This window comes from Chrysemys picta, chromosome 2 (genome assembly GCF_011386835.1).
Source record: "Chrysemys picta bellii isolate R12L10 chromosome 2, ASM1138683v2, whole genome shotgun sequence".
In the NCBI taxonomy this organism is placed as follows: Eukaryota; Metazoa; Chordata; order Testudines; family Emydidae; genus Chrysemys; species Chrysemys picta.
The window spans coordinates 113,402,907-113,425,882 of record NC_088792.1 but is presented as its reverse complement, the minus strand read 5'-3'; the positions used below and the strand labels follow the sequence as shown (position 1 = coordinate 113,425,882).

The 22,976-nt window shown below is 38.6% G+C and overlaps 1 protein-coding gene across 2 annotated transcripts in view; it reads left to right on the top strand.

Annotated features, from left to right (window-relative positions):
* Positions 1-18,898, top strand: part of TMEM245 (transmembrane protein 245) — a 133,567-nt gene extending 114,669 nt beyond the window's left edge. For both annotated transcript variants that reach the window (XM_042842210.2, XM_005296564.5), the window contains 4 exons: positions 5,267-5,367; positions 7,480-7,654; positions 11,698-11,892; positions 12,369-18,898. In XM_042842210.2, the coding sequence (XP_042698144.1) occupies positions 5,267-5,367; positions 7,480-7,654; positions 11,698-11,892; positions 12,369-12,414 (517 nt within the window). In that variant the 3' untranslated portion in view covers positions 12,415-18,898. The remainder of the gene's footprint in view (positions 1-5,266; positions 5,368-7,479; positions 7,655-11,697; positions 11,893-12,368) is intronic.
* Positions 18,899-22,976: the final 4,078 nt, after the last annotated feature.

The following is a 22,976-nucleotide window of genomic DNA, read 5'->3' as shown; positions in this document are numbered from 1 at the left end:
CTATTCCTTCACATTGCACATTCCCAGTTTTTCTTTGTGGCTGTAACATAAGCCAAGCTCTGATGATACACATGCTTGATCCTGATTACACTTTCTCCTAAGGACCAAAGTAGTGTTGATCTCCTATCATTTTGTTTAGTTGAGTGGTCTCCGAATTTTACTGAATCAGTCAATTACTTTGCCATAATTTTTCCTTTCACATCTTCATGGTGGAATTGGATATATAAAGAAATATTACTAGTTTTTTTTCTTGATAGGGCACACTTTTTTAAGAGGGCTAAAAGATTGTGGCTTTTCACAAAAAATCTTAACAAACAAGCTGTTTCAGTTCTGCTACTTGTACAAATAAGAAATGAGCTGCAAAACATCATTCTCTCAATACTCAGTCTAGATCGGATGTTCCGTTTTAAAGAGTAGTGCTTCGGTCTTTTAAATTAACAGCTTTCCTTCAGGATTTTCACTGCTAGCTAGTCATTTCCTACAGCAGGCTTCATGCTCAGACAGTGCGATAAAGGAGAGAAGTTGCCTACCACTAACTTTTTTTCTGAATGTATTGCGTCTCTCTATCTATCCTGACCCCTCTTGTTTGGAGAATTAAGAGACTTATCCAGAGCTGGAAATTGACAGGTATCTAGGGTGTGAGAGCATCAGTTTAAATTACTCAGTTCCTGTGTCCATGCTCCCCATTACAATTGCAAGTGTGGCTATCTTTGTGTATTACATAAAGTTTTAAGTAATACATGATGTTTAAACAGTTGCTATCTCTTTTTAGTATTACGATGCACAAAGTATAAACACCCCCCAGTAGTTCCATTATTTAAACAGGTGAACGGGGTTTTAATTGTAGTAAGGTTCTCCTCAGTGACTAACAAAAATGTGTAAAGCTTGTTCTTGTTAGCGTCTCTCTCCTGGGTTTGTATGAGGCAGAATATTGGAGTTCCCCTGTTTCAAATAATGTCTCTATTCATTCTCTACAGGATAGCTGGTAGTAAAAGAAATTTTATTTTATTTTTTACTCCCCAGATGTCTTTTTCTCTTCCTTTTCCTAACTTCATACTTATAATTTATGGTTACTACCAGTTCTCCCAGTGTACTGACTCCCTTCCGCAAGTTACCTGCCTGTGATGGGTCCTGCTGTTGCCAAATGGCACTCTGATAAAAGTGGCTTTTTCAGCTTCGTCATTAGTTTGCAGTCTTGTAGCCAACTTAATAACTAAGGCAGAGGATTTTTGCTAAAGCAGGTGGCTGGGGGATGACTGAAAAGTTGACTTCTTTTCTTTTCCTTTTGTGTATCTCCTGAACCTCTCTGAGAGACTAAAAGTAAATCAAGTATTCTAGGTTGCCTAAGCTCCCTTATCCCTATTACAGTGAAGATACCTGGCCACTGTGCTGTGGCAGGCCACCAGCTGGCTTCTGACATGCTATTCACTGTACTATATTTTACAAGTTGTTGGAACAGCATATTTTTTTCCAATTTTTAATTATATTCGCATCCAGTGCACGGAGTGCATGTACCCTTAGTATAAAAACATGTTGGTAATTTAGGATAGTGTCCAATAAATTGATCCCTCATAGGTCCACTCTACTGCATCACATGAAAACTCTCCCTCTGGCCCAGTCCACTTGCTCCTCTTTCCCCAGTACTCAGGAAAAACTTGAGAAAACAAAAAGGCCTTGAAGAGAGCTCTGGAAGTAAAATAATACTTTTAGCTGAAGCAGATTCCACAGTCCAGAAGCCCTCACTTGTAAATGTTGTCCTTCCGTCTTTCCTCTGTGTGACTAGCGGCTGTTTGCCTCATGTGACCTCAGAGGTATCTCATGGGGGAAAGGTAGTGTGAGGTAGCCAGGAGCCAACTCATTTAAGGCCTAATTAGAGAAAATAACCGTAAATTTCACTAAGAAATTAACAGGCAGCTCTAGCCTCACTGCATTAATTCTAATCCAGTACCAACTGGAAAAAGTCAGGAATCACCATAGTAGAATCTACAACTTTATGGCTAAGTAGAAATGAGAAAAATGTATTTTTGGCCACTGCTGCTATGTAACTATCCAGAAATCCGTGGGGATCCAGCATGATCCCCACTCCCCACCCCCAGATTTTGAGCTTGAATAGCACAAGGTGAGCACTCTTACTATTCTTTTGTTTTCTCATGTGTGTTCCTTTTGCAGTTAAGTAAAACCAAGAATATCAAGATATGCCATACACTGTTCCTGAATTTCTGTAATCCCATTTACAGACCACAGCTCATCCACATGGTGTTCCTAAGTGATACATTTTGCATTTGGCTTTCTGGTTTTGTTGAAACATGTAAAGACTGAGGAACATTCACAGCTCCCTATTGGATTACACATCTGAGGAGCTTCAAAAGCTCAAATTAATCTTTTCCGTGTGAATGAAAATGTTAGCTTGCAAAATTGGCTCAAAAAGGTCTGCCACTTTTTATGGTAATATAGAACTTTGATTTTTGCACAAAACCACTCTGAGGGTCTGTCATCACAAAGTTGGAGGAGATAATGCATAATGTTGATATCCGTTACCAAAATGACTAACTGGGCTCACATTCAGAGATGTTCTTCATGATTACGATAGCAGAAATTGGATCCAAATGTTGAGAAGTTTTGAGTGTAACAAATTTAAGCTTGTCCAGTCAATTTCCTGGGTTTTATTATTCTAATGGCATATGCATAATGAATAATTGGCTTATCAGTGTAAACACTATCAGACTTACTTAAAAGCTCTGCCTACTGCATTATCAATAAGTAATTAACAAAAATAACTTATCTAAGTAAATACGCAGCTCTAAAGATATGTAGTGATGATTTTTTTATGGTCTCACTGAGATTAGTTCTTAGTGATCTTTGCAGATTACATACTCATTGTAACGCTGGCATACTAAGAAAATATATTAGCTATTGCTAATTATAAAAGACATGTCTGAAATGCCTATATTTTAAGCTCCGAGTGCAGGGCATAAGTGGATGCAGTTCTTACAGATTTCACTTTGTTATTAAAATTAATTTGATCCTCTATTTCCAGTGCTTTCCTGTGTGCCGAAAGCAGATTTGCAATTGTTTTCTAATACACAGTTATATTTAGAAATCCAAAGGGTGTTTTTGGCTCATGGAGTTGTTTCTGTTTACTATTGCATTTATCACAGTAGGACAGTCCTCTCTTCTTTCATAGGCTATGGGGAAATTTTCAGTGACTGAGTACCCAAAAACCTCTTTCAAGTAGCTGTAGATGGAACAGTTTAATTTCAAGTGAGGTTGGTACCTCAGACATCTGCCTCAAGCCAGAGCTCATAAACTGAAAACTAATATCCATCCACTCTCAAAAATCTCTTTGGAGACATGTATCATGCTAATTTTGGCAAAGTATACAAGCATCTTCTAAGAGAGAGTAAGCAGAGAGACACTGTGGGGATACTTTTCAGTGATTTTTTTGGCTAGACATATTAACCTCAACTTTATTTGTGTAGCAGCTCATATTCAGTTTCAAAGGACAGTATAAACCTGAGGATTTAAGTTTTATATTAACCCATACTGAAACTTGGGTTCCCACAACCAATGTTTAAGTATTAAAGCGTAACGTAATCCTCCTAATTATGATTTTTCTTATTTTGAAGGCTCCTGACAAGTTATATAGCAATTAAAAAAAAAAAATCACTTCCCCAATTAGGGGCCTCACTTAATGGTTGCAGACCCCGATCCTTATTATAGAGAAGAAGGGTTTGCTTCATCATTAGAAGGGAACGCCTTGGGATGGGTTCAGGAGCTAGAAGGGCCTGACAGAGGAGGAAACTACTTTGGCAAGAGCTTAGGGATTAGGCGAAGATGGGAGGGAAGAGACGAATTCTTAGTGTTACCGGTAGGAGAGCCCGGTATATGTATAGGTAGGTATAGCTGAAATGGTATTTTATTCCTGCCTTCCGGGCTTGGTGGTACATATGTAGCACTACCTCTTTGTGAGCAACTGTGAAGGCTTTCCTCACCAAAACCTAAAAGTCACTGATCTAAAGATCTTGGACATGGAACTACAGACGCAATTGTTTACAGGGTTTAAACTAACACTTGCCACACTAGTTTTGAGAAGCTAGTGGGTAAAAAAAACAGGAATTTCAGTTAATCAGAGCAGAACTTATCTGAAGTGTCAGAAAAAATATATGATTTATTTTGATAGTTTAAGTAATTAAAAACAGAACTAGTTCTGTAAACACTGTCATTACAAGAAAATTATATTCTTTAAACTTTTGTAGTGAAAACTGGCATATTGCGTTCAATGTAATAGAAAAGGAGAGTGCAGAAATAATGCTGATTGTTTTATCTGATAGTTGAAATATGATAGTATCTTAATATTTTGAAGTTTTTACACAAGCTCTGACGTTTAGCTTGCTTAATGTAATTGTTTTTCTTTGTAAAGATTTGAGCTGTTTCCTTCTAGCATAAAATATATTGTATATTTTGCATTAACCAGGACACGAAATATTTTATTTCAGACTATTTATTTCCCCATGTGGTACTATGGCAAATGAGATCAACAACGTTGCAAACCACTCCCTCCCCACCCTGCCACCCATATTGATCTGAATTTGTTAACTTTCAGGTCACTGGGCAAAACTTTTTTTTTTTTCCTCCGCCATGTCTTTTCTGGGCAAGTGGCTGAATGTTTTGTGTTGGATGACGAGCTTCTAGTTTAGGTGTGTTTGAGGATTTCATATTTGAGACATTAGTCCTAATTTTTAAGTTGGGTATATATACCCACAGCTTCACATAGGTGCATTTTAAATTACTAGATATACATAAATTCCTACAAAAACATTTGATACATTATACAGCTCCTAATATGTGGGAGTAAGGTGGCAGCAGGGAGAGGATAGCAGGAGGAAGTTGAAATCATTGGGGTCTTAAGCCCCAGCAGAGAGATGATGTAGATGATGATTAGCAAGGGAAGACACACAAAGCTAATAAGTAGAGCTGTGTGAATAACTGAATCTTCAGCTCGCAGGCAGTTTAGATCATTTTTGGGGAGGGGGATCATTTTGGGTTTAACAGAATCTGACAACTGTGAAAATTTTGGCAAATCAAAAAAATCCACTTTGAGTTGAACGCATCCTTTGGCATAGGGAATAAATGGATAATTTATTCATCATTAGAATTGAACCAAGTAACTTACTTCACTAGTAGTATGATGCACTTGGACATGTGTTTTGATATTTCCCCCACTTTTGTAATCAGTAGTTTAATTGGGTTCCTTTGATCATTCTAGAGGTGTGTTTGATGCTTCTCTCAAAATGGCTGGGTTCTATGGACTGTACACCTGGCTCACTCACACCATATTTGGAATTAATATTGTCTTCATACCATCAGGTAAGAACCAAAACAAATGTTATTTATTTTACAGATGGTAGCTATGTATCCTTTTATTGTGCAGTGGCAGTAGTGATTAAATATTGCCCGTATAAAGACCTTTGTTTGAAATATTAATAATTACACATGCAAACTATGCTAAAAGAACTTTAAGATTTCAAATTCAAGCCCTCAGAAGTAAGGAAATGCCAGAACTAAGGTTTGTTGTGCGGTCCTAGGCTCACCAGACATCTTGTCCTAATCTACTCCTTTCCCTCCAACAGTCCAGTTTTTGACCCTTCTGCAATAAGACTGCTTCCTTTGTCACGGTTTGAGAGTGCCATTTGGGGGTTGTCATTAAGAGCACAGGAGAAGGGAGGCTTTTTGTTGTCGGTGCCATTGCCTGGCCCCACTCCAGCCTGGAGCAGCCGCAATGGTGGAAGTCTGTCTTTGCTCCTGTAGCCCTGGGCTAGAGAGAGCATGTGGTCTGTGGGGATGGCATATGCAAAAGCCTGTCTCTCACTAACACACACACAAGCTGTGAGGGAATGAAGCATGCTCGCTCACTCTGTTGCGTTGGCGCATGCCTCATCTGACATTAGCAGCTGTAAGAGTCTGGAGCATGCTCAGTGAGGACAGAATCCTTTTTTTTTTTTTTTTCTTTTAAGCACCTACATTCTCTGAAATCTCTACTTTTCAAAGACTTACAGGTCAGTCAAATTTGGGCATATGTCCTGGGGACAGCAAAAGCCACATCCCTGACAGATTTCCAGTCCCTGCTCTAAAGCATGGGATGGTAGAGCTGTTCAAAGAATTTTTTCCTAGCCTCATTCTTGGAAATGCTGAAGCTTTTATTAAAGGGGGCGGGGGACGCGGAGGCCCACCTGAGACAGGCAGATGGCATGACATGTAAAATTTCAGTGGAAATGATTAAAGTTTAGCAAAGTTGTAAGCAACTGAAAACAGGGCCTTTAAAAAAGGGAAGTGTTGGGCAACCATAATAACCGGTAGCTTTATGAGCCCTGTCTATAATAAAAATATAAATCATTTTTTTAAATTTCCATATTTCTGATCACAACTGTATTGGTGTATAAATAGTACTCCTGGGGGCATTCTGTGCCAAAAAGTAAAATTCTGTGCACAATATTTTAAAATGCTGCACAATTCTACGTTTATTTGTCAAAATAACACTACATAATCACTCCAATTTCAATTATTTTTGTGATTTATTTCAAAATACCTGTCAGTAAGAATGTCTGTAACAGTACAGACAGACACACAAAGATTCCCCCAGAAGTAGAGAGTTAAAGAAATGTCTGACAACCCAGTTCCTGTTTCTCTGCTCCCTTCCCCTGCCCAGAGCCCAGCTGCGTGCCTCCCCCGCCCCCAAGCCAATACATCTGAACCCTCTCCCTCCCCCCAGAGCCCAGCCACGGGGGGCACCCCTTGCCCAAATACCCTTCCCCCCCCAAGTTCAGGGATCCAGAGGGAGAAACAGTCTGATGCTCAGTCCTAGGCTTGCATGGAGTTTCCTAAGCACTACCCTTTCCGTCCCTCAGAGTGTGCTGGGAACTGCAGCTGTCAGGAACCCTTTAGCTCCATCCCCCTTCCCCCAGCAGTGTCTTCTGTGTGTGAGCTGGGCTCTGCTGGGTCTAGTGGCCCCTAGTGGTAGCCAGCAGTGCTGCAGCCCATTTCTGTGGGGGGGGGGGGGGGAAGGAAATTCTGCGCACACAATGTTGATTTCTGCAAAATTCTGCACCACTGCACAATTCAGAATTCCCCCAGGAGTAAACTAGAAGTTTCTACCTTGGGTTGAAAAGACTGCTTCTCCTGCTTGTTTGTTTTTTTATTCACATCCATTTTTATGTCACAATCAAACATTTTTGATATGGAAAGAATTTAGGTATCAGAATTTTGGAGAAGGAGTAATAACCAAAAAAAGGAAGAGTTGTATACTCCAAAGGCCTGATCTGCAACTTTTTTTTGTGCCTTATTCCAAGTGGTCCCATTGATTTAAATGGGGCTATTTGCACAGTAAAAGTGGCAGAATCTGACCCGAAGTATTTTTTGTAAAATATGTTTTCTGATCTCTCCTTCCTAACTTCTGACTTACGGTGTACTCTATTATGTTAGCATTGGCAGCAATCCTTGGAGCTGTTCCATTTCTGGGAACATACTGGGCAGCTATACCTGCAATTCTAGATCTGTGGCTCACCCAAGGAGAAGGATGCAAAGCCATTTTGCTCTTGGTTTTTCACCTGTTGCCAACGTACTTTGTAGACACAGCAATCTACTCAGATATATCCGGGTAAGTGTCTCACTGAAGACCTCTCAAAGCATGCTATTTTTTTTATGTTGGACCACATTCTTGTCTTAATTAACTTTTGTCCAAACTATAGTGGTGTTTTCAGTGTTTTAAGCACATGAACAGGTTTATTGAAACCATATAATAATAATTAATAACAATCTTACTTTTCAGAATGTCAGTAGTACCACAACACTCTCCTCTCTACCCAACCAGTCAGCAGTAGTCTGCATGTTTAAGTCTTACATCATACCCTGAAAGTCAGCCAACTCTGGCTTTGCTTGAGCAGAATGGAAACAAATACAGTATATATGGCAATTCCTATGTTCCTGTATCAGACCAATGGTCCATCTAGTCCAGTACCTTCATTCTAGAATGGCCAGTACGAGATGCTTCAGAGGAAGGCACAAGAAACCCAGTAGTAGGCAACTATGGATTAATCAGTCCATAGTGAACATTTCTTCCAAACTCCCTTCATGTGGAGGTTGAATTATGATCTGTACTGCATACAGGTGTGGTTGCCTCATCTCAAAAAAGATATACCGGCATTAGAAAAGGTTCAGAGAAGGGCAACTAAAATGATTAGGGGGTTGGAATGGGTCCCATCTGAGGAGAGATTAAAGAGGCTAGGACTTTTCAGCTTGGAAAAGAGGAGACTAAGGGGGGATATGGTAGAGGTATATAAAATCATGAGTGGTGTGGAGAAAGTGAATAAGGAAAAGTTATTTACTTGTTCACATAATATAATTTTATTTGGTGGCCCCTAGTTCTTAATGGGCAGCAGGCTTAAAACAAATAAAAGTAAGTTCTTCACACAGTGCACAGTCAACCTGTGGAACTCCTTGCCTGAGGAGGTTGTGAAGGCTAAGACTATAACAGGGTTTAAAAGAGAACTAGGTAAATTCATGGAGATTAAGTCCATTAATGGCTGTTAACCAGGCTGGGTAAGGAATGGTGTCCCTAGCCTCTGTTTGTCAGAGGGTGGAGATGGATGACAGCAGAGAGATCACTTGATCATTGCCTGTTGGGTTCACTCTCCCTGGGGCACCTGGCATTGGTCGCTGTCGGTGAACAGGATGCTGGGCTGGATGGACCTTTGTTCTGACACAGTATGGCCATTCTCATGTTCTTAAGTAGGCATACCAGAGTTTGGGGCTTTCCTTAAGAATGTTCTGGCACTAACCACCAGATGTAAAAATCTAGGGACTACAAGTCAGATTTTTAAAGGTATTTAGATTCCTAAAGATACAGATAGGCACCTAGCCCCCATTGTAGGAGTTCAGAATCTACATGCTGTTAGAAGTCCTACTACGCACCTATCTGCAACTTGAGGCACCTAAATACCTTTTAAAACATGGCCCTAATAACAGCTTGATCTTCCCTCTGATTTCAACTGCTGAGAGAGAAGAGAAACTCCAAACCTATGTAGGGTCAAATCCAAACCCTTCAGTTGCATCCAGAATAATAAGCAGGCAGCTGAAACTTTCAACTTTCCAATTAGAGTTCGTTTCAGTGATCTAGTCTGGAGGTGACAAAAATAACTCTGGTTGAGGTCCACATCTGCAAGGAATAGTCACAACCTTGTAGTGATGTACAGATATAAAAATATGTTCTTAGGCACTGTTGCTGTCTCTGCCTTTAGGAGTAATTGCATATCTAGTATAACTCTAAAATTATTTTAGCCAGATGCTGGAACAGCTTAATTTTTATTATAATGCACCTAGGGATGTTCATCAAATCAAAGCGTTAGGTAGACTGCTTATTTCTATTATCTGGGAAGACCAGATTTGCCATAGTCTTAAAATCTTTTGGTCTCATCCAACTGGGTCAGGTAATGATACTGTGCAGAGAGAACTGGTCCTTGAAAATATACGTAGTCTTAAGTTTCTTCAGACTATTGCACTGGTTGCTTTTCTCATGAATTTGTTCCAGTAAGTGAAGTATAAATTACTACGGTTCTCCAATGATAGATTATTTATGCTTGTAGGGACAGTGGTCATTAAAAAGCCAATCACCTCATTCTTCCATTTAGTCATTAGAATTTTTTCAGCTGTAATGAGATGGCTCTGTTTACTGCCTATAAAATGCCTCTGATAGAGATGAATTTACTAAGGGTTAGAGAAGAAACCCGACTGTTCCCATTAAATAAAACAAAAACACTCTGCTGCATTGTAGATTCGATTAAGTGCATTAGAAATAGTTATAATTGGGTTATGCAGGGTTTTCTAAATGTATAAACTGATATTAGTTGTATCTCACCAGGCAACTTGTTGCAGCAGCTGCCTATGTAATTTAACAACCTGGACCAAAAGAATTAAAGTTGACACAACCATTGAAAAAATTTACAAAGAGTTAAAGTATTCAGCAATTAGTCACAAGTTCACTTTTTTTAATGAGGGTAACAAAAGGTGTGTCTAAATCCCACCCTCTCATAATCAAATTATCTACTCCTGCCCCTGCTGCGTATTAGACCTGATTTATGTCAGAAGTGAAGCTGAGTTGTGTTATGTTTTGAGCTCCCACTCTGTGCAGTAGTGACAAAGATCAGAACAGCAATAGGGCAGGTGGCATAAGTCGGGACTGTGGTGAGTCTTTGGTGCTTTGTGTAGAAATTTGACAGCAACCGCCAGAGCTCTGCCTGACTAGCCAATATTCTCATTCCCTTATATTCAGTTCCAAAACCACCCCTCAAAATGTGTACTACTTATTTTAGTGCAAGCTTCTCCACACAATTCCTTATTTATTGTCAGTATGCTAGCTTATGTGCTGTAAGTATGCAGAGCAGGTTAGGTTTTGTTTTTTGCATAATACTGTTGGTTGGGTTTTAGTTTTGTGCTTTGGAACTGTTCCATTTAATTTGAACTCCTAAAGTATGGCAGTGGGGGGAGGAACAGATAAAATATTCTCATTTTGACCCATTTTTAATCATCTCTTTAGGACACATCACTTAGGAGTGGTTTCTGGATGCTAGATTAACTAGTTGGGGGGGGGGGGGTTGTTTTTTTACTAGGAGTGGTAGAAAGTTTTGAAATTTTGAATAATTTTTTCCCTGATGTTTTTAGATGTGTTTGAAATTTCCCCTCCTCTTTTTAAACAACTATGGAGCAAGTTTTAATTTCAAGTTTCAGCTTAATTTTGAATTTAAAAGGAAACTTTTTGAAAATAATCAGATATTCCTCCTTTTTCTCTAACCCAGCTGTACTCATGGATGCCTTTCCATCGTACATTTGTGTGTGGGATCGTGCCAAGTCTTTAATTATGTGGTTACCTCCCTGCAAGTGGCTCATTTGCCATCTTTTATATGTAGTGTTGGCTTCTTCTGCTGTAGGATTTCCTTAGCGAAGCAGGGCTTTAGTATTGGCAGTATTTTGAATGGCAGCTTTAGTATTGCTGTATAGAACAGTGATGGGGTGAGAGCCAGGCCTTAATACATAAGGGCATCGTCTTTGAGATACTTGCTACAGTCTTTGAGAGCAGTTATTAGGCTGCTCCCAAGCCTGTGTTTCCTAAATGGCTTTACGATATTTTCATTCGTTTACCCATTACCATTCTGCAAATAAAAACGAATTCCAATGAGAGAATATGAAATGTTGTGAATCTACAAACTACTTTTGTTAGTGTGCGTACAGTTTAGGGCACACATGACATGTCATCGTTTAGTAATTAGAGGTTACATGAAGACACATGTTGCCAGCCATCTTATAAATTGTCATTCAAAAATCTTTACAAAGATTGTGTTTTATGATTAGCCTTGAGCATTTCATTTTGAAATCTGAAGCCTACCTAGAGGCAACTACTTGTAACAGAGACTGTTCCTTCTTCAATATGTGGAAAGTTTCTACTGCATTGTGGACATTACCAAGATCAAATACTAATTAATAATACAGGAATGTTTGTACTCGCAACATTTATAGCAATCTGTAGTTCCATCAGTTTGATATGCTAAATAACATTTGCTAATCAATCCACATTTCCATAAATAATGATATTTGCGGTTATAAAATATTGCTCTATAGTAACTTATTCTCCTTATGCTGTAATTCCAGAGGTGGCCATCCCTACCTGACAGGCCTCGCAGTAGCTGGTGGAGCATATTACCTAGGATTGGAAGGCGCGATCATAGGACCCATACTGCTTTGTATACTGGTGGTTGCCTCTAACATATACAGTGCCATGTTAGTGAGTCCAACAAATTCAGTTCCCACCCCATCACAAACACCATGGCCTCTGCAGATATATCAGTAAGTAATAGATTAGTGTGATGTGGAGTGAATCACAGACCGTGTAAAAACAAACTTATTATAAATAGAAAACTATTCATTGTGGGTTTGCGAAAGGGTTTTAGGAAGAACTTGTTTTTCTATAATACTCTAGAAATAAAAATTAGGGGGTGGATTGTGGTTTCCAAAGCATTGTAAAGAATGTGACTGCAGCCATTGATATAAATAACATAAGGGGGCAAGATTAGCGATTGTGGGCTTGATCCTGCATTTTACTCATATGTATAATACCAATATCTCCAATGGGGGCTACTCAGATGAACAGAAAATAAAGAATAGGTCCCATGGCAAACTTCTGTCTAGTTTTGCAATTATGTTCTAAAGCTTTCCATGTTTATGCAGTCTCACAATATACGGTAATCTTGCAACTATGCATTTCATCATCCTCTTCCCTTTGTTTGTTTGCTCTCCCTGAGTAAGTGAATATTTTCTTTCAGGCCATCTAGAGAGAATCCTGAAGAGATGAAAATGGCCACAGAGTGAGATTTACACCATCTTGCACCTGATCAACATGAAGTTGTCACACTCTTCTACCTGGATAGAGTTCAGAACAGTCGTGGCCTTCTGTCCCTCTTCCAGCTGTGCCTAGTGACAGCTCATAGTGAAGCACAGTTTAAAACAAACCCTCACATCTGCTGGCCTTACATTATTAAGCACTTTGCCTTTGCAACAGAGACTGTCTGCTTCCCATCACTTTGCATATTAACACATAGACTTAAAGTTCAGATGCCTTGTATGTAGATTTTTTTTCTTTATACAAAGATCTTAAGAAGGACAAGTAATATCCACTGAATTAAGGTTGCCATCTGCTGAAATGACTAACTTGGCTTTTATTTCTTTGGATGTTTGCATTATTAGACTTATAGTAATTTTAAACAAGTTAAACCCCCAAGTCTTTTGTTGCTGAAATCTTTAGTTGATCTAAGGGTGTATTTACTTGTAGAGATGCTAAAACTTTTAAAGGTGTGAAGCACCTGCTGTTAAAAGAAAATATAGTATAATTATCTGCTGCTTCTCAAAGCATTTCTTTTGAGAGGTGTGACAGTCACCATTCAATTAATAACACTTGAAGCTTATTTATGGTACACTAATAGTGTTTATACTGTCAGGGAGTGATGCTTCCACTTGCAGATTGTGTTAAGTGTAGGTTATCCTCACGTGGAATAGGAGTATTTGTAAAAACAGTTTAATCCTTGAGTTCACTTTTGCAGTTAAACTTAGTTCTGTTTTGGTTTATTGATAAAGCTTAATTTAATGCACCAGGGTCTCAGTAAGATGATGTACACGAAGTCCCAATGGATTCTTGCCAAATTTAACCAAAGGACTTAAATATTTCCAGGCAGAAGTAATATTGGATTACCATATCTAATTACAGTATTTGGAAGATGCTGAATGATTGTGTTCGCACAATTTTTTTTAATTCTCATTTATTGAGAAATAATAATCAAGAAGGTGAGAGATGATGGGCGAAGGGGAAAAGCACAAGACAAGCAGAGATCTCAAATTCCTAAAATGTCGTCTTGTCCTGGGCACCAAATTGAAGTACACTAGAGCTTTTTTTTCTTTTTTCTTTTTCTTTTCCCTTCCCCCAAACTGTAGTTGGCTTTAAATTGCAGTTTTAGTGGCACTGAAGGCTTTTCATACCTTGGTTATTGATGCAGGTTTGAAATAGTGGTTTATTGGCACCAAAAAAGTAATTAAATTATTTTTGTGTAAGTTCTTAGACTCAAAAGACAGATACAGCGAGCAAAAATTTTTACCCCAAATACTTGGTCAAAGAATACACTCAGATCATCAGGCACCAGGTACAATACAAATAAGCTGCTATATAGGTGATATGGTTTTCTTTTCTTTTTTTTAATACCAGAGCAAAACCATTCCATTCCTGATTGACTCTACCTTGAATGTATGACAGGGTTTCTTCTTTTCTGATTTATACAAAATACAGGCCATGTCATGCACTTCATCTCTCCTTGCATTATAAAAAGCTATAGTACAAATCTGTCCATATCATAGACCCAAGTGAGAGAGGTTGTTCTAGATCGCTACTAGTTTTTTGATGTGACCATACATGTATTTATAGATAATATTTCTAAGACTGGATCCTTTGTGCCCTATGTATTGCAGTGTTTTGAGATCAGTTCAGTGTGCTGCAATGCATGGGCACAATATGTGTAGTTGTGGATGGAGTAACTGCCCTAACTTTGAATTTCCTTGCTTCCGTGGAACAAAGTTAGACCCTTTACATTATTCAACATCATTTTGTTTCATAAATGACAATTATAGAAAAAGTCAGGATCTCACTAAGAGTATCAATATTCCTGTAGTATACAGACCAGTATATGAATGATAGACTATAATTGCTCTTGGAAATTGCTACGTTCTGTTATGTTAGTGTATGCTACCATGCTGAGCAGCATTGCGTATCTGTTTTGGTTAATCAGGTCATTGTGTACCCAGGCAACTTTTGAAAAGGGTTGTCACTTGAGAGAAAAATGCTTAAAATGTATACAATTAACAAGAATCCATAAGCTTTAATATTTTTACACTTTTCTCTTCCTGCTTTTTGCTCACTATTAAAGATTGTGTTAAGTGTTTTCTACATTAGATAGCATGTTCACATCTAACCTGATCTTTCATAACCCTGTATTACTGAATTTGTGATGTCAGTCATTTCCATGCTACCAGATAGTGATGTCATAAACAAAGGCTGATTTCTTTACTATAATCACAGAGAAGAATCGCTGCTATGAGAGGAGAGTTCTTTTTCAAACACAAGTATCTTCAATAATAGCAAAAAAAATTAATAAACTGAGAAGACATGTTATTGCTATTTTGAAATGTTCCTTTCCCAATGTGAAAAAAATCCATCAGTGTGTATAGCATTGATACGATACGCATTGTCTATTTGTTTTTATGCATGCGGTTTTTTTTAAAACAAATACTTGAGGCTTCCAGTCTCCAACGTCAACTAATATTTGCCATTAATAACACAATAAAGCTGTAAATCTACAGTAAACCTAGATTTAAGATCCCAGACTTTGTGCCATGTCTATATCTGAGGAACAAAGACTGTGTCCCATGTCCCTTTGAGGCATGAGGCTCAATGACAATATAGTAATGAGTCAACTCTGCTTTTAAAATTACCATGTCAAAATACTCAATCACCCACGTGCTTACTTAACAAATGTAAAAAATCAGAAACTTTACATATAGATGCCTTATGGAAAAGTGTGTTTTTAACGTAATGTCTGTTAGTGTTCAAAAAATAAATTGTCACTAGGATCTAATGACCTGCACATTTTCATTTTTAACATCCATTTTCATTTCTCAAAACATACATCTGAAATGGGTTTTTTTATTCAACTTTCCAGCAACTTAAAAATTACCAAACTAATTTTATCCATGTTGTTCTTTTAAAAAAGGGGGAGCAAAGGGGATGGGAAGAAAAAACAATTCTGAATATAATACTTTGTATGAAAAGAAACATCTTTGAGTAATTTTTAACACAGTTATAGATCCCAGGAAAAATGATTTATAGACCCTTCTTTGTGCAGTGGCATTCTGAATAGGGCCCTCCCTCTATGCCATATTTATAGCCTCTATCACAATGAGGCTTGATTTAGAATAATAGTCAAAGTAAACACTGTGTGTGCAAGTACAAAATCAGTCATGTTAATGAGTTGTTAAAGGAATGCTTATATTTTTATTGGTTGTCATGAGATGGTACTCAGCAGTGAAATAATGATGACAACATAAGGTGTGTCAGCCATGATGCTGTCATGTTTTTCTAGCACATAAGGTTTATCCTAAGTACAAAGTTATCAATAGCTCTATGGTACTAATGGTTTTTAGCATACATTTCAGTAGATTTATTTCCTCCTTTTTATTAAATTGGAGTGTTTAGGCACATGAATTTTAGTTAATGATTATTGGATTAGGAAACAGTAATATCTTACAAAACTGCAGACTGCAATAAAAAAAAATTGTAGAAAATTTTACTGCTGTCTCCAGTGTTAGCATTTAATATGTTTATCTTAATTTCCAAAAAAAAAAAGTTAATACGGCAAAAATGTTAAATCCTCTATTAAAAAGACGGAGCCTAAATTCAACAGTAACACCTTTGTAAAAAATGTAAAAGAAAATTCGGTCCACAGTTAGGGTTAAACTCTTCATCGCCTTAAAAAAAAAAATGCTGCAGTGCTAATCCCTAGCAGTAGGGTCACTAGACTATTTATAAGGCTGTCTCCCCAGTAGACTTAATACAGTGAGGCTGGAAGGACACCATGATGCAAGTGTCCAAGATGGCACTTCACGTCCCTGAGTGGCAGAATGGCCCACCATTGCCTTCATACATATATAGACTGTTTGTATTGTGTGTGATATGTCTGCTTAGGCGCAGACACTCTCACTCCAGAGCACAATGCTGGACTTATGGTAACTACTGTGAAAATAGACTGTACTTTTTTTAATACATTTGTATTAAAGATGTGTATTTTTTTTAATTAAAGTTAGAAGACTTTATGGTTAATATCGACGACAACATTTAATTTTCTGTAGACCGTTTCAGGGAAGCCTGTAGTCTTAAAAGAAAGAATAATGGTTTCCACTCTTCTAGTTACAGTTGATATGCCTTAAACCTACAGATGGATCTTCTCCAGAACTCACTTCTCTTATTTGGTTTATTATGTGAGGGTAAAAACAGTATTTTCTCTTCCTCTTTGGGCACTCCAGTGAATTACAGAATGTAACAATGCAATTCCCCTTTCATTCCCAAGTTTTCTGTGAAATAAAATGGCATATCGTTTTTAAAGTCATGTGGATTTAATCTTCAATCGGGCATTGTTTCTTACTGTCAGTTTTAGTCAGGTTCCTTCATGCTTTATGATGAATGTGTACAAGTATTTTATGAAGGTAAAGCAGGTATTTTATGAAGCGTGAAAAATGAGCTAAGTGTTTTTAAAAATCAGAAGTAATGAGGATATTCAAGGATTCCACATTAGGTTTTTTTAAGTGTATACATATGAACATAGTCTGTTTTTCTTCAAATTATTTTTAACTGACAAACTTTCTTTTGTGATTCCTAGGAATAAAATGTGTTGCCTGTGTATATAGTAGAGAGAAACATTTTCTGGAACTGTCTATATATGGCATACAATAAATAGGTAAAGAACCTGGGGAGAAACTAGCAAATATCTGATCAGGTGACTAAATAAACTGTTCTGATGTAATAGCCGTACAAAACTAGTCAACACCAGTCTTTCTAGTAACAGCTCAAGAACCAGAATTTAGAGCCTATTGGTCCTGAAAGTAGTTGCACTGGTCCACCAGAGCACTTCTAGCCTTAATAGGTCATGAAATATCAGGCTTTCAAATCCCCAAATGTTGTTACTCTGTTTTCCTCCCTCACTTATAGAATGACATTTTAGTATCTGGTATTTATGAATTACTAGAATTGGAGATTATTGCTTTATGCCTTTTGTAAAATAGGTTCCAAGATTCAGAGGGTATGCTGCTCCAGCAGTCGGTCTGACTCAGGAAAGCATTTCTCTCTAGAGCAAATCCCATTGAAGTCTGTATTAAAGCCATGTGTGTGTTTCAGTGCTGCCCTAAATAGTGATGGACTTAAGCACATGCTTAAGTGCTTATATTCTAGTACTGAAGATGGCAGCATTTAGAATCATGTTGGAATTAAAGCAGGTGGAAGAGGAAAATAGATCTGACACCTTTCCAGTGGAATACAGCATTCATTTTATGGTTCGGATGGGTTTTCAGTATGTTGAATTTAAAACTGTTGTTGTTTTACTGAGTCCAGTCTTGTGTGTGTGTGTGTGGTTTGTTTTTGGTGTTTTGTTTTCGTCACTGGATGAGGGTGAACTATAACAAGTCTTTGACTTCTAGTAAAAGTAATTTTCATTCCCTGCACAAGGCTTTGACATAGTCACAATGTAACAGCAGGATACAGAGTTACATCAGAACAAAAGTCTGTTCAATGAAAAAACAAATTGACATCCAGGCCTTAGTGCTGGAATAATAAATAAAACCACCACAGTTGGCCTCTTTGCTGCTAGTCTCAGCCCAGAGCACCTCTCTTCTAGAAGTACCTTGTCAAAGCAGTGTCAGTGAAGATTATTGCTTTCTTACTGCCCATGACTGACTTGCTCTGGGGATGGATGTCTTCAGTCTTCAGTGTCGTCAGTCTGATTTATTTCACATGCATTAAATTCAGTCAAATGTTCACTTTTTTAAAAATGAAATAAAATGTTACTCTGCAGCATTCAGTGAAAGTTAAGACTTTTTTTGTTTTTGTTTTTGAACTGAGTAAGAGCTAAGCAATTAGCATATATGTACTCACCAATATTTGGTGTTTTGAAAGGAGGGCAGCATAACTTCTTTTCTGTATATGTTAGTTTGGCTAAAACTAAATCCAAAGAAACTGTATAATATTGGATTCTAAGACTAGTTTGGTTAATGTCACCACAGATGTGTTGAATTACAAAGAATCTGTTATTGTGCCTGACTTGAGGTGTGCACTCCAATTTTAAGTTATTTGTGGGATTTGGAGAAGTAACTTCTACTGCCCATTGTCGTGACAAATTTGTGTGTAAATTAACGTGATACATCGTCAGAATAAGAATTGCATTCCAAAGTAATAATACCTGAACTGGTAATTTATAATTGTTACTGCATGTATAATAGTTTGAAAAGATAACCCCTGTGCCTGTCTATGGTGGAACAACAGAAATATCAGTTGCTATTGGTAAGAACTCTTGAACTGACTGAATAATTATTTAAAAACTTAATTTATTTTTGACTACTCAGAACATTTTGTTTCCTAGCAAATAGGTTTCCTGTAGCAGCTATTAAAAGCTTTTAACACAGTATTGTATGCGCGTCATAGTCCCTTGTAAACATAATGTTTAATATGTTTTGAAATAAAAATCTGCGCTGAATGTTTTAAAAAAAAGTCTGGATCTTTGTTAATGGTTGAATAAAAGCATAGTTGAACTGAATAAGCATAATGGTAAATTTGAGTGGATTCCTGGATGTAATTGTCCAAATAGGTACAGTACAGTAACTACTGGATGCCCTGGAGACTAATAGTTGATGCTTAGCAGCAGTTCATGCTCTCTCGAATGGTGTTTTCAGTATGATTTCTTATAGGGAACAGAAATTATAGTAATCTGGTATCACAAAGCACAATTTTAGAGCATTTCAAATGACCATAAAACAGAAATGGTCAAATACAGCCTTTTGCGGTTGCTCTCATCTTTAAAACAGATGTGAAGGCTGAAGTTTAAGCTTGCAATATTCCAACTTGGTAAGGCCAGTAGTGTATGGTTATATGTATTTGATACAGACCTTTTTAGCAAATGTAACATCTTCCAATTAAGCTGTCTTCAAAAGGTTCCCAAATTACAGTATGCCGTGAACAGAGTAGTGTGCTCAGTTACTGAGAAGACCTTAAAATGATTTTTTCAGATGACTAAAACCAGTCTATTATTTTCTCGTATGTGTCCATGCGAGGGAAGTGTCCACGATCAGTGCTAACCCATCGCCTTTTATTTAGGAACCAGTACAAATAAATGTTTGTATTCAATAATCAAAAGTATACTATGCTATTGTGAGATCTCTTATTTATATTACATTTTGGAACCAGGTTCTATAGGAAGTGGATCACAACCTGTGAACCCAAGGTGTTTTTTGCTGGTTGGAGGGCAATTTGCTAATATAACCAGAGGGATTTACTGACTCAGTAGTTCACACTATAGTAAATTATACCACAGATTAATTTGGCCCAGTTGACAACCAGCCTTTTGGTGCCAAAGGAGTATGATCAACTCTGGATACGTGTGACCAAAATATTCAAGAGGAAGACCCACTACTGAGGAATTTGTCAAATGCTGAAAATATTTGGTGCATCAGAAGATCTCCTTGAACCATATCTCTTTTCAATGGCCTATCTTTTGTATTTGCTCTGCATACTGTAATTTCTAACTTAAAATAAAAATTGTTCTCAAGGAAAATCTCACCCAAAAGCTATTTGAGCTGACAGCATTGAGATAAATTATGTAATGAAAATGGGAAAAGTGTGCCAAATGTAGCTTATTGTTGAATTACATCATCTTTTTAAAAGATACAAGTAGTTAAGTTGGTACGTTCTTATTGGGCACCAGTCCTTTTTACAGTTACCGTATAAGGACCTAACACTTGAGAATCCTAAAAAGTCTTCTACTGACAGTGGCTGTCCACACAGCCAGCATTGCATTCATTCAATATGCATTTGAAATTATCTACGACTGGGGTGTAATAAAGTTGAACATTCAGTGTAAATGTCAGAGTAAATTTTTAAAGCGGAGCAACTCCTAAGTCTAATGGCTTTAGCAGCAGGTTCTACAAGAACAAAAATTGCAGCTTTCAAAACATGTTTCTCCCTGCTTCTTGGTGAAGGTGGACACTAAAGAAGGTTGTAGGGCAGTTTTTGCCCCAAGTTGCAGCATTCTCAACCCTTTTGAAGTGATTGTTGCATCGGGGGTAAATCAGAACAAAATTCCATGAGAACGATCTCCTCATCTGTCACCTTCTCTAAGGATGTCCCCATCTCAGAGATCTGCAGAGTGGCGACAGGGGCATCAGTCCACGCCTTTGCAGAACATTATGTGATCACCGGGGACTCTGCCTCTGATGCCATCTTTGGTTCCACAATACTATCATCTGTGACCAACCCAACTCCTAAGTCCCAGCCTCTAAGGGGGTTACTGCTCGGGAGTCACCTACAGTGGAGCACCCATAGCGACACTACTCAAAGGGCTGGTCTACACTGGGGGGTGGGGGGATCGATCTAAGATACGCAGCTTCAGCTACGTGAATAGCGTAGCTGAAGTCGAAGTATCTTACATCGATTTACCTCGGGTCCTCACGGCGCAGGATCGACAGCCGCGGCTCCCCCGTTGACTCCACTACTGCCTCTCGCTCTGGTGGAGTTCCGGAGTTGATGGGGACCTAGACGAAACATGATAAATCGTTCCCCGATCGATTACTACCCGCCAATACGGCGGGTAGGGAAGACGTACCCAAAGAAGAAGTTAACTTGTGCGGTAACAATGGTTCTTCGAGATGTGTGTCCCTATGTGTTCTCCACTGCCTGCCCTCCTCCCCTCTACTTCAGAGTTCTTGATATGACTCTGTGGTAGAGCAGAAACTAAGGGGAGTTAGCCCACATGCTCTGGCTAGCCTCGTGGTGCGGCACAAGGGGAGAGCGCATGTGCAGACCCAACAGACGCTGCTACCAAAGATCTCCAATCAGCAGCTCAGGGATGCAGACACACATGCAGAGGAGCACCCACAGGGGGACACATCTCTCGAAGAACCATCGTTGCACAAGATGAGTAACTTCTTTCCTTTGGACTATAGATGACATTAAGCTGGGAGGAGTGGTAGATATGCTGGAGGGTAGGGATAGCATACAGAGGGACCTAGACAAATTAGAGGATTGGGCCCAAAGAAATCTGATGGGGTTCAACAAGGACAAGTACAGAGTCCTGCACTTAGGACGGAAGAATCCCATGCATTGCTACAGACTAGGGACCGAATGGCTAGGCAGCAGTTCTGCAGTAAAGGACCTAGGGGTTACAGTGGACGAGAAGCTGGATACGAGTCAACAGTGTGCCCTTGTTGCCAGGAAGGCTAACGGCGTTTTGGGCTGTATAAGTAGGAGCATTGCCAGCAGATCAAGGGACATGATCATTCCCCTCTATTCAGCACTGGTGAGGCCTCAGATGGAGTACTGTGTCCAGTTTTGGGCCCCACACTACAAGAAGGATGTGGAAAAATTGGAGAGAGTCCAACAGAAGGCAACAAAAATGATTAGGGGGCTGGAGCACATGATTTATGAGGAGAGGCTGAGGGAACTGGGATTATTTAGTCTGCAGAAGAGAAGAATGCGGGGAGGGGATTTGATAGCTGCTTTCAACTACCTGAAAGGAGGTTCCCAAGAAGATGAATCTAGACTGTTCTCAGTGGTAGCAGATGACAGAACAAGGAGTAATGGTCTCAAATTGCAGTGGGGGAGGTTTAGGTTGGATATTAGGAAAATCTTTTTCACTAGGAGGGTGGTGAAGCACTGGAATGGATTATCTAGGGAGGTGGTGGAATCTCCTTCCTTAGAGGTTTTTAAATTCAGGCTTGATGAAACCCTGGCTGGGATGACTTAGTTGGGGATAGGTCCTGCTTTGAGCTGGGGGTTGAACTAGATGACCTCCTGAGGTCCTTTCCATCACTGATATTCTATCATTCTGTGTGTGTAGTTTAAGAAGCCAGAAGAAGGGGAAAAAAAGAGGCAGGGCACTGCAGAGGCAGCCCTGACTACTAGGGGGTGCTCAGAAAGCAGTTGACCCTATTACACCATAATATGCATTTTAGAAATAGTGTAATCATGTAATTATATTACTAAGGAGGAAGAAATAAGTTTGCCCATTGAACCTTAATTTTTTTGTTCCTGACTTCCAGGTTGACTTTATTAATGTAGTCATTTGGAGTTCTCGGTTCTATACAAAATTGCTGTTTTGAAGAGTTCAGTTTTCACATTAATAATAAATCTGTCCTTTTTATTGTGATTTGACTACAGTTTAATGAACACATTAAAATGTAATTTTAATTATTTTGTAGTAGTGCCCAGATGCCCCCATGAGGCTGAAGGTTTGTTGTACTAGAAACTGTACAAACACATAGGCGAACATGGTCCCTGCACCAAAGAAAGTTATTTCCTGGCTTGAGTCACCTGGCTATGGTCAGAGTTGCAAAAGATTATAGTCTGTCACATGTTGGATGGCCACAATTACACTACTGAGCGGCAGCTCTACTATAGTTAACATTTAGAGTTACTTATTTTTAAAATATTGACTTTTTAAGGTGCTCTAAAATCCACCTGCTTATTCAGTTTGTCTTGCAATTTGCTGTGACTTGTGGTGGTGGTGGAGGGGGGTTGCTTCTAGAGGAAAGGGGAGGTTAGATGAGTGTAGGGGAATGTGGGGAGGCAAGGAAGG